Here is a 17499-nt window from a genome sequence, read left to right as displayed (position 1 = left end):
TTTTTTTACCATGACCCTCAATAAGAAATTTTACATTGTCAATAGCACGCGAACACACACGTGCATATGTGTGTCTAACAAAAATCACAAGAAGTAGCACTTACCTTATCTGCATTTTGCAAAACACATTATTTCCTATTCTATTCTTTTCTTTAATGCTAGTCCCAACCCACTAAATTGATTCCACAATCCACAGTTTCAAAAAACTGGTTTAGACTATTTTCCTCATCACTTTTCTAAAGAGGGTGATCTATTTTTAAGTCATTATTCCTTTCACTGCATACTACTTACAAAGGATTGTTCAGCAAGCAACAGTGACCTTAGCTGGTAAGTATTCATATGACTACGGTGGTACATCATAATCAACCTGAAATGTTTTCTTATGATCTTCCTAACAAATAATCCATCTTCATCTGGCAATTTGGGGGTTAATCAAGAAAGTGTTACTAAACAAGGGCTATTAACTCAAGTCTATCTAACAGGACTAAGGCTTTTCCTCTTTGTAATGGCAAAGTGCCCCATGATTCAAGACTGAGTCACTCTGACCACAAATGGAATATTAACATGCTCTTAAAGATATCAACAGTTGGCCTCTTGGTTCAGTAAAAAAACACTAGCATTATTAACTTCTCAACCCACAAACAAGAGGCCTGCTGGGAAATTCCACCTCCTCAAAAGAAACATTTGGCAACGTGTGTCTAAGGGAAAAAGTGACCTCTGGAATTAAAAGCTCATAGACAACAGTGTCCAGAATTTCTGCTCATCAAAATGCTACCTTAAGGGTGGTGGTGATAAAAAGTAAATAATAAGAGAACGCCTCTAATTCACTTAACTCGTAATTCACGTAACTTAAAATCAAATACGGGGAGGAGCTGTAAAGAAGAAAACAAGATCAAGACATAGAACACTTACGTCTGCGCTGTCACTACTGGGCCGAGAAGCATCTCCACTGCTAGAGTCAATCCTGCCTAGCCCGTCACCAGGATCGGCTTCCACCTCACTGACTGTCAGGGGGTCACCTAAAGGCTTGGAGGATGTAACAACAGCTCCATCCTAAAACGGATTAGACACAGGCACACACACCAACACAATAAAAAAAAATGCATTACTGACTGCATGAAGAAACAGACTTGCACTGTCATCTAAATGGAGACTGGTAAAGGTTGGCCAGTTTGATGTGATCAAGAATGCTTAAGCCTCTAAAAATTTAAAGCATAAGTAACTACTAATTCTGTGGTTCTAAAATGGCATGATCTTAGAGACAGGGAAAGTGATATTTTAGCAAGGAGAAAAAAAGTTCAAACTTCTGAATAGAGCAAAAAGATAAAATAGTTGGTTAAATTACGTAATTCATATTTCCTGCCCATTAGAGTAAAGATTATTACACTATAACTTCTGGTTAACTGCCTCCCAACACTTTAGAATTTCAATAAATTTCCAATTCTGGGACACAATGCTATAATATAATACAGGCTTTTAGACCAGGAACCACGTTTTTATTGTTTGAACAGAATAAGAATGTCATCTTCACTCAGTAATTATAACAACATAAAACTGTCAACATTACTGAGGCATAATACTCAAAATCTCATATAGCTAATTGGATTGAAAGTAATGAAAAAAGCTAAATACTGTGTAAGTGAAAGTACACTGAACCAGGAAGTCAGGAGATCATTCAGCTGTGTGACCCTGGCTAAGTCATTTAACCTGTTTAGGCCCTAATTTTCTCAATCACATGATTTTTTGACTTTAAAACGAGCAGATGAGGATACATGATCTCAAAGAATCCTTTGAGTTCTATGAAACTGGGGCTTTCACTCACAGACTCAGGAAGCATAATAAATCAAGAGCTTTTACTCATTTCAAATGGTACAGGAATATGTCCATTTTGCTTTAAGATGAGATTATAAGGAGCTTCTCATATCCCAGACCTGAATATTATAGAGTAGAAATGTGGTTGAGCATTGTTTCTAATGAGACCACCATCTCCATAACTTACACCTGTGTAACAAATTCTGTGTAAATCTAGTTTAAAATTTCAGTAAAAAATATAGTTGTTAAGAACATGAAAGTGCTCTGAACTCATCAGACTGGGTTGAAATTCCAGTTCCACTGCTTTTAAGCTACATGACCTGAGACAGATTATTTAATTTCTCTGAGTTTCTCTAAGTGCATATGTAAAATGGGGGCAAACAATAGTAGTATCCAATCTCAGGGGGTTGCAGTGACGATTGGCAAGAAAACACTTGTCTCTGTCTTTAGCATAATGCCTGTCATTTTACAAAATCTTATGTTCCTACTTAAAAACATAACTGCCATTCTCTTTCAAAATGGGAGAATGGGAGAATGAGCCTCGAAATGTAAACATATGTATCTAAATACATTTTAGTAGTTTGTCACAACAAAGCAAGGGCACTCCATTCTTTTTAAAATTATTATGGAACAAAGAAACATGATACCACGAGCAAGCAAAGAATCAGAAGCCCACATTTCTTTTAGCTAATCATTATTTCGGTAACATGCTACACAGGACATCCTCTTGGCCTATGCTAGAAAAAATAACTTCTTAAAAAAGGCAACTGCAACATTCTCTAACACATTCCCAGAAGAAAAATCTCCTGCAAAAAGTTGGGTAGCACTTTTAATAGTGATGCTACCTGAGCAGAGCCTGTGGCTTTGGATAGCTGCTCTTGCAGCTGAGGAATGTGTTTCTTGGCCTCTTGGATCTCTTTTAGCAATCTTTGGGCAGGTGTTCGGTTGTAATCTTCCTGCAATAACTGAAAAGTTATAAAAATATTTTGAGAATTAATTACTTATGTCAAGAAAATATAGAAAAAGTCCATTCTTAATAAAATAGCGGATGGCATTGATTACAATACTGCTTGACTATGATCACGACAAATACCAACTCAACTAGGCCCACTCACATTTTCCCTGGCCTGTAAACTGCCCCGTTTCTAATATAGTACCTGCAGCCGTTCCTGTTCTTTCTGTAACATTTTTCTCAGAATTTCTACTTTCTGGTTATGAACCACATTGTTTTCCTCCTAGAAAAGAGATAAAAAAAACCAACAACAACAACCAACCAACCAATACAGGGCAAGTGAAGCTAAAATAAACAGCGGTTATAGAGATAGGCTGTGAGACATGACACTCAAAGTCGGAAGGTTACAGGGAAATTTCAGCCCTTCTATTTCATTTTTACTAAGCTAGATTCAGGAAAACATTAAATATTGATATTAGCTCGGGAAATGAAGTCGCCTTAAGTACAAGAATAATATCTTACACTTTCCGTCCTTTGGATCTGTACTGTCGATCCCCATGCATGACTCAACTTCCCAGTACTTCCTGACTGAAATACTCAGACAGCTCCCTAACTCCTCTCCACCATCTCTTCTTAGAAGTTTCACAACCTTGTGATATTTGATCTAATTAGCCTTCCTCAAATCCTGCTACAATCACATCACTCTCTGACCCCTCCCCCCCCAAATTTTAATGGATTCTTACTGCCTCTCCAGTTACACGTAAATTAGCCTGGTAGTTGTGATTTTTCAAAATAAATAGTCCTACTGTTTTCAAGCCTCCCACTACTTAAATCCTTAACAGGCACCAGCCAAACAAAAGTCCTGGAACTTCCCCCAAATACTTGGTGCTTTCTTGGCTCTTTCTCTGTATTTATTCTACTTCTTTTACCTGGGCTCCTTTCCTCCCCATTGCCACCACTTAAATGTTACCTGTTTTTCAAGGCTCGATTCAAATAATAGCTTTCCATAAAGTCCTTCCTTATTACAACCGGATGTGCTTCCTCCCTCCTCTGAATTGTCACAGAACTTAATATTTCCCCCCTCATAATGTCTACATTCTGCCTTGGTATTATAATTACTCGTATACTCTTGATTCTATCTCAAACAACAAGGGTTTATGTATCTACTATATGCCAAGCAATATTTCAGGTCCGGGGGACATAACAATAAACAAACAAAACTCTGTCCTCTGAGAGTATATATTCTAAGATAACTAAGGACCTTGAACATAGGGTATCTTAATTATATTTTTGTGAATGGCACCCTGTTTTGTACATGGCAGGTGTTAAATATTTCTTAATTCAATCTGCTATCCCAACACTCTGTAATCATCTCAAATTATGACATAATTTTTTTTATATTAGGAAGCTATTTTCCAGTATCCTGAACTTAAATTTATCAGATCAATACTTTAAAACTCTTAATATAAAGCAAAGGCATCATTATAAACTGAGCGTTTAAAAGAAGTTTTCCCCTCTTACCCCCATGAGCACAGGACTAGTAATTCTCTCCATGTTCCCAGATGCTCCAGGTGAATGAGGGGATGTCATGATGGGAGACATATGTCCAATGACTGATGGCTCTACTTCAGATTCGGCGAGTGGAATCTGGGGCGACCCAGGTGGGCGTCCCTGCACAGTGAGAGCTACATAGGAACCAGCTTGCGGTGGAGAGAGAGAGGAAGGAAAAATAACACTATCAAAAGCTTGTTTACAGCATTTTGCTACTTCCCCTTTGACAGTTCTATAAGATCCAGTTATGTGAGCAAGTTTGATCATCTGCTAACCATTGTTCCACAGAAAAAGAAACCAACTTGTCATTTCTTCTTTATGACTCCCCTAAAAATCTAAAAGAACAATGCCATTTTCAAATGGCAAATTACTTTTCATAAGATCAGATATTACACAAAGGCAAATAAAACTTATAATCCCAAGAATTGTTTTTAATTTAGGGAAGGGTGAGTTAACAGCAACCTTATACTAATGGTTATGTTCAATTAATTTCTTAAATGTACATTTAGATTTAAGTAATCATAATTTGAAATGATACTAATTAGGTAGGGTTTAACTGATTTTCTGGAATATCATGATGCAATTTTAAATTAACTTAAAAAAATGAGAAGGACAAAAAAATATCCCACAAAAATTAGAAAAGAACACACAATAAATGTGTTTTTTTATTTTGTTGTTTTATTTTATTTATTTATTTTAAGATTTTTATTTATTTGACAGAGAGAGACACAGTGAGAGAGGGAACACAAGCAGGGGGAGTGGGAGAGGGAGAAGCAGGCTTCCCTGCTGAGCAGGGAGCCCGATGCGGGGCTCGATCCCAGGAGCCCGGGATCATGACCTAAGCCAAAGGCAGATGCTTAATGACTGAGCCACCCAGGCGCCCCGTAATGTTTTATTTTTAAAATACGGAGAAGACAGAACTTCACTAGGCATATTACAGGAGGAAGAAAGTACAGAAAGCAAAACCAACCCTGACCAGAAAGACTCGACAACAGACATTCGTTATTTATCTAGCATCAAGAAGAAAGGAGACTTTCCAAAGCAATGACTTTTCTAGATAACTGACCTCTGAATGACAAAATCTTCCTCTTAGACTTTCCAATAGAACTTCTAAATGTATTTCACACTTTTCTCCCTATTTAACCACCCATGGAACTCACTGTCAATTATTTCAGTGTTTGAGTTAGAATGTTCTAAAAGCCTTTTTCTACACTTAATGGTCATAAGTGCTATGATTTGGGGGTATTTTAGGGACATACACTTTTTAAGGTTTTTCAATTGTATTTCTGTCAGAAAGTTATGTATTATAGCTTATTTACTTATCCATGTATAAGTAAATATATATATATTTATACATACGTAAATATACTTATTTACTTTACTTGCCTCCACTAGCTTCCTATTTCTTCCCCTCTCTTCTACAGCAATGTTTAAACTGCTTTCATTTAAAATCCCTTTTATCATGTCCAGAGGATGCATTACACAGTAGGACATGAGGGACCAGTACAAGTAGAGTACCCAGGTGTGAGGCATTGCAAATTTAGATCTGTTCTAGAGGCTCATAGTGTTTTACCCTTACTTTAAAATTTTAGACAGGCTCTCAGTATTGGATAAGTCATCTTACCTGCTACAGTGCTAGGATTTACTTTTTTTAAGTAAAATTTACACTGGAATGAGTAAAATATATAACCTAAAAAGCTAAAGAAATAATCTTACTCTTTGTAATAGTTATCAGGCATATATTTATTACCAAAAACCACCATATTAATGTAGCACATAAAAATGTATAAACCACAATCTCATTACATAAATAATCAAACTGATTCAAGAATGGGGATTTAATTTTGATCATCCCATTTCTTTTTACAAAGTACTAAAGTGAAGAACTATGATCACAGGGACGATTTAAAGCCCTGGTAGTCTGATGAAAAGGTAAAAAGGATTCAGGCGTTGCTTTAGTTAAACAGTAAGATGGGCAATTCAGTTTATTAAATTTATTCTAAAGATGTCCACTCTATGAAACAAAAACAGGATTAAATAAAATAGTAGTGTTTCTGCTTGGCCATAAACAACTATCTCTTACTTGTAGTCTACCGTGGAAGAGTTTTGATGCAGAAGATTCTAAATTCTTAACCCTGGAGATTTCCAAGAGATCACTACCCTGGTTTTTATTTAATGATTTACTTATCTGAGGAAACATGACTATGCTAGATGATTTTTAAAGTTCCATTTCAGTTCATCCGGGCCATTCCATCTGAATTCTCAGTCTCTTCCCCCTCAGATGACTCATGCATTTCTTTCAAATACATGCTTTCTATATTACCAAGAGTGACAAGGATATTATAATCAACCACATACATGAAGTGGATAAAAGATAGTTATTAATTAAGAATTTTCACCTCAGACTTTCCTTTAATGCAGGGTTAAAGCAAACTCCAGCCAAGAGGCTAAGTCTGACCCACAGATTGTTTTGACAAAATAAAGTTTTACTGAAATACAACCATACCCATTCATTTACATACTGCCTATGGGTGCTTTTGTGCTACAAAGAGAAAACAGAGTAGTAGACCATAAGGCCCACAAATCCTAAAATATTTACTCTCTGGCTTATTACATAAGTGTTTTCTGATCCTTGCTTTAAGGCATTCAGAAACCAATTAAAACTGAGAATAACATTCACCTACATTTGATTAGCTTCACCACTTCCAAATGGTTTGAATGAGTCACCAGAGTTCCATTCACCTGTAAGAAAATGAAAATAGCATGTCAGATACATTCCATTGAGAATGGATATATTGACTTTAGGAATTATTATACATAATACAACCAATTATAATATAATATAGCACTGAGAACTATATTAAAATATGTATATATTTGGTTCAATATTCACTTTTATCGATATTCTTCTGTAAGGTATACTCAGCAACAAAATGAACTTGAATACAAAACAAGGCCTTGATTTAAAGGACATTATAACTAACCATTAAAAATGACAAAACATACCATTTCTGACAACCAAATATATTTTGACCTATTATTTTATTTTATTTTATTTTTTTAGAGAGGGAGAGAGAAAAGGGGAAGAGGAGAAGAGGGAGAGAGAGAACCTTAAGCAGGCTCCATGCCCAGTGCGGAGCCCAACACGGGGCTCAATCTCACAACCCGGAGATCATGACCTGAACCAAAATCAAGAGTCAGACGCTTAACCAACTGAGCCAGCCAGGTCCCCCTTCACCTATCATTTTAATTTCTACTTCTTTGGTTATCAGTGAGGTGAGACATATCCTCCTTAATACATTATTTATTTCAATTACTTTGGGGAACTGCCTGATAAAATTCTTTGTCTTTTTTTCTATTAGGCTATCTATCTATCTATCTATCTATCTATTTATTTATTCTTCTCTTAGGAATTTAAAAGTGCTCTTTACAAGTAAGGTATTCTACTCTGTAGTTTCAAATAATTTTTTCCAGATAGTTGTTTGTAAATATATTCATGGTGCCTTTTCCTGTATAATAATTTGATTTTTTAAGTATTCAAATTACTCAACCGTCTCAAGAGTAATGACTGACCAATCCACTCTTCCTATACTGGTCAGAATTCAAGGCCTGTTGCTGGACTGATAGGACTACATCTAGACTAGAGCAACTTGTTTTGAATTAATCCCTACCATCTCATCTCACACAATACCCATATACATAACACTTTTTTTTTTTTAAGCTATTCTTATACCTCTGTAAAATTCATTTGGAAGACTCATCAGTTTGACAAAAAATGACACATCTCCCCAGTCATATTAATATATTTTGATGAGAATTTTTTTTATTATTATGTTATGTTAATCACCATAGATTACATCATTAGTTTTTGATGTAGTGTTCCATGATTCATTGTTTGCGTATAACACCCAGTGCTCCATGCAGAACGTGCCCTCTTTAATACCCTTGATGAGAATTTCTTACTAACAGATTAGTTTGGAGAGAAATGATCTTTATCACAGTGAGTTACTCTCCTATCTAAGAACACACATGACTCCATTTATTCACACCTTTTATTATGCCCTTCAGTAAAAAGTAATATTAATTTTAAAATAAATGAAATGCTTTTTACAGTCAACAAATATATCATATATAATGTACTGCTTTTTGTAAAAATCCAAGTGAAAAAAATAAAATATGGTTAATATATGCTGTTTTTAAATCTACCATAAATTCCGTAATAGTCTTTTCCTCTTACCTTGATGATTCGATCACCTGTCTGTACCCCAGCCCGCATGGCTGCTCCATCTGTAAAAGAAATTAATTACTTAAAATGTAATTCATTTGCATGCACTGATAATTTTCAGTACATGCAATTGGCAGAATAACCAAATGGTTAAAAACATGTGCCTCTGCCACTCACTAGTTGTGTGACCACGGATTATGTTTTTTTTCACTCTAAGCCTTAATATCACCTGTAAAATGGGGGTAAAAAATACCTACCTCAAATTACAGCATCCAACATAAAGAAAGTATTCAATATATGGTAATAGAACATATTATTGTCATTTTGGGGAAAGTGGATGTTTTGGAGCATATAACCATTTCTTTAATCTGGTCTACCAAATATCTCTGGTGCCATGAAGAAATAAAATTCCACAAACCTCTCTAAGTGATGATGTATAAAGCAACATGAACAAGGAGTCATGTAGTTTCTAAAACTATATAAGACTGTTTTCTTTCTAGTACGTACAAAGAAAATCAATTGGGGTGAATTCATGCCTATAACTAGGACACTAAACACCAATCTAAAACAGGCCATATGACCTGCAATGTATATGATTATTTTATTCTGGGCAATAGACATGAAGCTTTTCTCTTCTTACTCTGTTTGCTCCCAAGTGACAAGACCGTTTTAAAAAATGCCTTGCCTTCTTTGACAGACTGTACGAAGACTGGATTGTCTCCACTGACCGTCAGCCCAAATCCATTGTCATCCTTCTGGATGATCACACAACGCTGAACAAGACCTGCACAAGAACCACAGGGTAAAGAGAGAAGAGAAAATAGGAGAGAAAAAGACATAATTACATATTAGTAATGAACTGTAACAAACTATATTCTATCTGGAGAAACACAAGATGGCACGTGAAACCCATTATCACAAACCACAGTACTAACCCCATAAATGAAACAAAGTCATATGTATTGGTTTCTCACTGGAGAGGTAGAGTAGAATTGCTCCGAGATTAAACACAGCTATGGCAAAGTGGAAAAGAAGTATTAGAGAGGAGACAGAAGGAAGGCCTATTCACATCTCTGCTATTTATTTGTAACATGAAATCCTCCCCACTGCCCTGTGTTTTTGGTGCTCTAACTGATGTTTAAACCCTAGAAAATCAAACATTTTGGGACATTAGGCTAGAAGCATCCCATGGTAAACCCCAGAGAAATCCAATCTCATTCTCAGAAAAATACACTATCTAAAGAAAGGAGGTGCCTGCAGAGCATGGCAGCTCTTCTCCCAAAAGGGAGAAAGAACATGTTCAAAGAGAAGAAAGACCTAGGCTCATAGAAAAAATAAACAGAAAGGAGAAAAAAGTAGAAAAGATAAAGAACTTTTGAGCTCAACCAATCCGTTTCTTTCACTTACTTACCTGATTCCTACAGGAGAATTTGTTTTCCTTCTAGCAAACAGCAAACAAAAGTAGTCAAGGCAAGATGAAAGAAAGAGGACCACAACCAAAGGAACAGGGATGTCCCATCACAGAACCCTGATTAGTACCTAGGGCTGTCTGATCACAGATCAAGATCTTAAGATCCTGAACTCTGTGTTAGCCAGAGATTTAATACTTTCAGCTTTGCAGAATCTAATTGTTTCACCAAAAATCAATATATGAAATGTAAAATAATGCAAGTATATTGATGGTTGGAAAATAAAAATTTCTTCAAAATAAGGATTTTTACACAAAGAGCATGACCTTTTAAGTAAGTCTGATGTACAAAACAAAGGATATATTAAAGACTGCATATTAATGAATACATATATTTCTTGCTGTTAATGAAATGTCACAAGTATGTGAGCCTACTACAAATGAAAGCCCGGAATAAGTGGATCACAGTACAGAAAACATGAACCATGAACTTACTCATAACCTTAAACAAAAAATTAACTTAAAGCAAATCATGTACCTAAACACAAAGGCTACAACTTTTTATAAGAAAATACAGGAGAAAATTATCAAGACCTTAGGGTAGGCAGACATCTTTTAGGATGCAAAATGCACCAACCATAAAAGAAAAAAACCAGGAAATTGGACTCAAAATTTTAAATATCTGTTCTTCTAAAGACACGGATAAGAAGAAGAAAAGGCAAGGCACAGAGTGGGAGAAAATATTCATAATACAAATATCTGATAAAGGACTTGTATTCAGATTATATTTTAAAAAGAACAACTCTACAGTTCAATAATGGGGGACACATTTTAAAAAGAACAAAAGATTTCGGGGCATTTGGCTGGCTCAGTCAGTAGAGTGTGCGACTCCTGATCTTGGGGTTGTGAGTTCAAGCTGCGTGTTGGGCGTAAAGATTACTTTAAAACAAAATAAAACAAAAGATTTGAACAAACGCAGCACAAAGAAACATACCCCAATGGCCAAAAGGCACATGTAAAGGTGCTCAACATTCACAGTCATCAGGAAAATGCAAACTAAAACCACAATGAGATACCACTGTTCACTAACTTGATTGGCTAAAAATAAAAAGACTGATATTACCAAATGTTGAGAAGGATGTGGAGCAACTAGAACTCTCATGCATTGCTGGTGGGAGTGTAAAATGGTACAAACACTTTGGAAAACAGTTTAGAAAATTCTTATAAAGGTAAGTACACATTTACATATGACCCAGCAATTTCACTCCCAAGAGAAATGAAAACTCATGTCCACATAAAGACTGGTACACAAATAGTCATGGTAGTTTTGTCCCCAAGAGCCAAAAACTAGAAACAACTCTAACATCTATCAACAGATGAATGGATAAACAAACTGTTGTTTATCCATTATAATAAAGTACTACTTAGCGAGGAAAAAAAGTAATAACTCATACATGCAACAAACATGGATGAAATCACAAAAACATCATGCTAAGCAAAAGAAAGCAGACACAAAAGAGAGTACATACTATATGATTCCAGTAGAGAACAGGCAAAACTAAAGGATAGTAACTAAAAGCAGATTAGTGGTTCCACAGTGGAGAGGAAGGGTGAACATGACCACAAAGAGAAATGAAGGAACTCTCTGGGGTGATGGAAATGTTCTATATCTTAATTAAGGTAATGGTTACATGAATGTATTCCTTTGTCAAAACTCATCCAACTGTACATTTAAAAGGACATCTTATTTTATGTAAATTGTACCTTAAGAAAGATGATTTGCCACATCAAAATTTGTTAGCCCTCAATTCTAGAGACTACTATACACCAAACAGTATTTGAATTAACAAATGCACCACTCCCACAAAATAGTAAATTGTAATGGGGGCAGAGGAAAGATAACCTATCAGAATTCAATCTTTGACATAATGTTGCCTCCTTCAAGTATTTGGGAAAAACTGTAACTAGAATGGGTATAAATACATAAAATCAAGGAAAAAGCATTCTTTATTAATTTCTACTATGTAATACAATAAATATAAGAATTAGAGACCTTCAGAATAGAATAAGGACAATGTTTTACCAGAATCTTTTAAAATCCATGCCCAGTTTTGGAAACATAAACATTTGATGATCTCCTTTACAATTCTTTAAAATTTCAAAATAAATAAATTATTGTGACTTCAAAATAAAAATCAAGACAACTGCAACACAATTATTTTTCTCATACTATATCCATGTTCCCCAGTTCTCCCATCCCACCTCCTAAGAGCTGAATGAAAATCAGTGAATTAAACGTTTCTAATGTTGGGGTTTGCTGTGCTAAGCCCCTGGGCTTCTTAAACAGACTGTTTTTCTGATCCCTGTAGAGAATAGGATGCTTGTAAAAAATGAGGGAGAGGAGTAGTTGGCATTAAGAGTTTGTTACGTTTTGGGGCAACTGGGTGGCTCAGTGAGGTGAGCGTCCAACTCTTGGTTTTGGCTCAGGTCATGATCTCGGGGTTGTGAGACCAAGCCCCATGTCGGGTCCACGTTCTGCGGAGAACTGCTCAAGATTTTCTCTCCCTCTCCTTCTGCCCTCCCCCACCCCGTTCGTGCTCTACGTTTGTGTATTTCACTTGTATATAATATATATTAAGTATTTAGCTTAATGCCTGATACAAATAAGGACTCATAGTATTTTATTATGATTAGGGCTACAACGCCCTTGGATTTTCCTGCTCAGGAATATATTACTCATCTATCCATGCCATCAATTAAAAACACTTTTATGTTAAACTCCTATCATTAATGCAAATGCTCCTTAAAAGGATCAATCCTCATTTATGTCTTTGTCTAAATTTTGTTTTGTTTTAACAAACAAGCAAACTAGTTTTGGATGGGGAAGGAATAGAGAAGGGAAATATTATGGAGCAGGGCTTCTTCTAAGAAGTCAACTTTAGAATATAGGAGACAGCAAGAAGGCCTGAAGAAATAAATCACCTTCTCTTGTAAGCTTTTCCTAAATATCCAGACCAGGTTAGGTTCCCCCTTACAGACAGCGCCCTCTATTTACTCCCCTAGTAACACTATGGCTCCCAATTGATACCTATTTGTTTTTATCCACTGACTAGATTATATGCTTCAAGAATGTAGGGGCTCTATTCTTGTTTACAGTCTTATTTCAGGAACTGGCAAATGTTCAGACACAGAAGGAATTTTTTTTAATTGCTCATGAATTAATAAAAATTAGAAGAGTTGGGAGGTCTAGAGATGGATGGAAGCTCAGAGAGGGAGGTTATTGACAGAGTCAATTTTAGCAAATATGCCTAGGGTCCTAACAGACTGCTAAAAATTGAGTAAATGTAGCAGGATTACTTCAGAATATTGCAAACCTGTTTTCTACGATTCAAAATTGTCCAGCCTGATAACTTTCCCTCTTAATTCTACATCAAAAGGAGAGGAGGAACAAAGGATAAGGAGGAAGCAGAGAAAGAGCTGTGTGCATATCCTATTCATCTTTCTCCTCTCCCCAACCCCACTATATTGTCCCTTTATTATTATTCCAAGTCTATCTGCTAATCTGAGAACTTGATGTACTTAACATATAAGATCATATAGAATCATAAGAATCACTGAAACAATACAAAAGGAAAACATGCCTTCTGTATACAGCCAATTCAGAATCTATGCAATTCAAACTGATGATACTATTTTGTCCTAGGAATCTATATCATCTGCAAGAACTTGGACTTGGGGTCATAATTAAGTAAAAAAACTAAGCTACCATGCCATTCAAAATTTGGAAATCCAGTCTTTCAAAATTCAGAAATCCAGTCTTTCAAATGCTTAGATCTATTATGTTCTTCCCATTCAAAATCAAATAAAATGCTTTTTCTTTCCTTGAGAGAAATGTTCTACTTGTTGTAGACCAGAAGCTGTTTTAACCCACCACAGAAGATAAATTCCACCTTTCACACCCTTAACACTGAAATCAGCAATACTTCACATTGAAATTACCGATACACCAACCTGAAATCACCAAGGACTAAATTATCACATCGATGAAATGTCCTTTTTGACAAACAAAAATCCACTTTTTTGTTTTAGCAAATTTGCATCGAACATCTATCAGTCATTTAACACTGCAGTCTGTGGGTGTTGTGAGGAAGACAAAACTATTACAAGTCTGTGCCCTCAAAGAACTTAAAATCTTGGCAGGAAAGGACAACAGAGACATAGGGAAACAATGGCAATGTCTAATGAAGAATCAGAGTATAGGACAGGTAACAGGCCCCATAGATTTTATGAAAGAAGGGAAAGTTAAAAGTGGAGCCCTAACTCCAAAATAGCCATTTTCACATTTCATTAATTAAAACCAACCAACCAACCAACACCTTCCATCATTTTTACTTTTTTTTTTTTTTAAGATTTTATTTATTTATTTATTTGACAGAAAGAGAGAGACAGCAAGAGAGGGAACACAAGCAGGGGGAGTGGGAGAGGGAAAAGAAGGCTTCCCGGCTGAGCAGGGAGCCCGATGCAGCGCTCGATCCCAGGACCCTGGGATCATGACCTGAGCCGAAGGCAGACGCTTAACGACTGAGCCACCCAGGCGCCCCACTTTTTCTGGTTTTTACACACACATATAGTCCATGGTTTGCTGGCTGGTTTGTTATGCTAAATTACTTATTGTCTATTAGAATTACCATATAATGTGTTTACCTCTGAATATGAGTTTTTATAAGGTCACAAATCACTTTACTGTGAGCTGCATCCAAGCACTGTGTGTGAAGACAGGCAGAGAGTGTCCAATAAATAAGATAATGATGAGGCTCAACCTCCCCTGAAATTTGGTCATGGTAATATTTCTTCATTCTCATCGTTCTTAGTGCCATAGAAGATTTTTTTCCCACAACTATCTACTTTTTAAGGGCACATGGAGTATTGGTAAACAAGTGCATATCTCATGTACTTACCACAATGTATTAAGATTCTTCTTTTGTGCTAGACTGTGAACTCCTAGAAAGCAGGTACAGATCCTATTATCTTTGTATCTCTATCCCTTGTCATAGTGCCTGGCATACAACAGGTAATCAGTGAATATTTACGAAGTAAATTTGAATTCATTTTAGATACAGGAAATTTTAAATCATACCCAATCACTTTCTAGGAAAAAGTAAAATCATAGCCCTGAAAACCATGCCAAGTAGAGAAATACTTTTAGAAGGACACTAACCTCCTCCTGCCCTGCCTAAATTCTAACTTAAACAATTTGATTTCCCACCTACCCTAAAATAACTCCTCTAGTTACCAATACATTTTTATTTATTTCCTGTCTGTTAAGGATTATGCTATTTCACCTGGAAGCCAATAATAGATCTCATGCTTCATATCATCAGTGAAGTAAAAATGTTCTATAAAATTTATATAAATACTATCCTTTCCTAAATTTTATTTTCTCTTTATAACAAAGAGCATTTCTTTTTCTTGTTATGACAGTGTGGTATTTGAAACCAACGCAAAACAATTGATTCTTACTCAAAAGATAATTACCAAGGATGGTATTTTGAAAGTGAAAAAAATTAAGCCTTTGTAAGGCTTTGGAGTGGGGAGCGGAAGAAGTCATAAAAAGGTACTCTGAAAAAGAGGAGAAAGTACTCTCAGATTTCACTGTAATACACTCCTGGAAAAAAGCAACAACAATAGTACCAAACAGCAAATTATGGAAAACGGAGTGTTAAATATGCAAGGCAACGTGCCGAACCTTCCATACTGCATTTATTCTAGTGGAAGCACACTAGTCTTTCTTCACCTTTCATTTTATTACATGACCAAACTTCTCTAAGTCTCACCTCTCAAGAATTAGCTTCAGGGAAGGGTGTGGAGAAAGACCATGTGCAACCTCATAAAAACAGCTCATTTTTAAACTGCTGCCAGACATACATGTTTTATGAGTAAGACCTCAGATAATCCTTTGATTAAGAAGCTTCTGGATTCTAAATGCACAATGCTGCCAGCAAGAGGAAGCTTTAACTTCCAAGTATGCTGATTTCATTCTTTTAGACTATTACCAGCAGTAAGTCTCTTTTCTAAGTTATGTTTTCTTGTACCTTGAAATTTTTCTGAAGAGAAGAAAAATCCAATCAAGATGCTTATGCTATCAGTTCTCCTTACTAAAATACTTCATTCAGATATCAATAATCACTCATTCAAAACTCATTAAATGAGTGCCTCCACTGTGGCAAGCATTGTGGGAGATGCAAAGACAGACAGAAACACAAATAACTAGATACAAAGCAGGATGTCAAAGGTTAGACCACAGAGGCTCGGGGCAAACCCAGGAAAGCCCTGTGCTGGAGGCAGTATTTGAATTGGGCCTTGTAGGGTGGAGAGTTATAGGACGTAAACCATTCAAAACAATGGGAATGGCATGAGCAAAGGAAGAATACCAAGCCATATTTGGAAAGGGAAAACTGGAGGACAGGCTGGTACCTTTAGGTAAATGGTAGGAGAAGTAAGAGCAGTGGATTAAGGCAGAATGATAAACTGGAAACAAATTACAGCACATCTTAATTAACTCTTTGTACTTTCCTACTAAGTGAATGACCAAATCCTTACTTTAATCATATTAATCTAACAGAGAGACTGGAATGGAGAAAAGGAAGTGAATCAATGTGAAATCGACGTCAAAGAAAGTTATGAGTCTCTGCAAATAGTCTCATGATGCGATGGAAAACTGAACAAAACAGTGGCGACAGAACCAAAGACTGAGGGATGAAAGATAATGTGATGGTAGAATCCACGGGACCTGGCCAATTGCTGACTCCCGAGGACAGGGGAAAGGGAGCAGTCAAAGATAACTTGAAGAAAACGAGACTCGGTGAGTGGCAGAATGGTAGTGCGATGAAAAGAATCAGGGAATCATGAGGAAGATTGATTTCTAGCCACAGGGAACAAGGATGAATTGCACATTGGTTATTCTGAATTTGAAAGATGGTCAGAGTGAAAGTATTCAGTAAACAGTTAAAAATAGAACACTTGACAAGGGGAAAAGATCAAGGACAGAAACGCAGGCCACCCCCACATCTATAAAAGGGAAAAAGCAATCAAGTAAACAAAAGAGAAAACAATTGCAGAGAGAAAAGAACCAGATTAATGTAATATTACAGAAACCAAAAAAAAGGGTATCAGCATTGCCAATTTGTTCAGAGGAAGGTGAGAACTGAGAAAAAGTTCACAGATTTTCAAGTAGGATCTTTTGGTTCACCTTCCAGATAGTATGTGTTCAGAAGTCAGACTTGAAGAGGTTAGGAAGTGAGGGACTTATGAGGACATAGAAGGTTCCTGTTGTACAGTGTTCTCTGCCAGGCTGACGAAGAAAGCAGAAAGAATAACTTGGGGACTTTTACCTTTATACGTTGGAGAAGGCTGAACTTAAAAAAGGTAAGAATTTTTTAAAAATACACTCTGAAGGGCAACTGGGTGGCTCAGTCAATTGAGTGTCTGCCTTCGACTCAGGTCATGATCTCAGGGTCCTGGGATGGAGTCCCATGTCGGGCTCCCTGCTCA

At 36.3% G+C, this 17499-nt stretch overlaps 1 protein-coding gene across 5 annotated transcripts in view; it reads right to left on the bottom strand.

Annotated features, from left to right (window-relative positions):
• ARHGEF12 (Rho guanine nucleotide exchange factor 12) overlaps positions 1–17499 on the bottom strand; it is a 145883-nt gene that overhangs the window by 50972 nt on the left and 77412 nt on the right. For 4 of the 5 annotated variants that reach the window (XM_032428058.1, XM_032428059.1, XM_032428060.1 and 1 more), the window contains 7 exons: positions 9226–9324; positions 8553–8602; positions 7000–7057; positions 4286–4464; positions 2970–3047; positions 2658–2777; positions 913–1053 (listed from right to left, as the gene is read on the bottom strand). In XM_032428058.1, the coding sequence (XP_032283949.1) occupies positions 913–1053; positions 2658–2777; positions 2970–3047; positions 4286–4464; positions 7000–7057; positions 8553–8602; positions 9226–9324 (725 nt within the window). The remainder of the gene's footprint in view (positions 1–912; positions 1054–2657; positions 2778–2969; positions 3048–4285; positions 4465–6999; positions 7058–8552; positions 8603–9225; positions 9325–17499) is intronic. The other variant, XM_032428061.1, reaches the window with a different exon arrangement.

The sequence above is a fragment of the Phoca vitulina genome, unplaced genomic scaffold (assembly GCF_004348235.1).
Source record: "Phoca vitulina isolate PV1807 unplaced genomic scaffold, GSC_HSeal_1.0 scaffold38, whole genome shotgun sequence".
NCBI lineage: Eukaryota > Metazoa > Chordata > Mammalia > Carnivora > Phocidae > Phoca > Phoca vitulina.
Note: the sequence above shows the minus strand (reverse complement) of the source record. Positions and strands in the feature narration are given on the sequence as shown.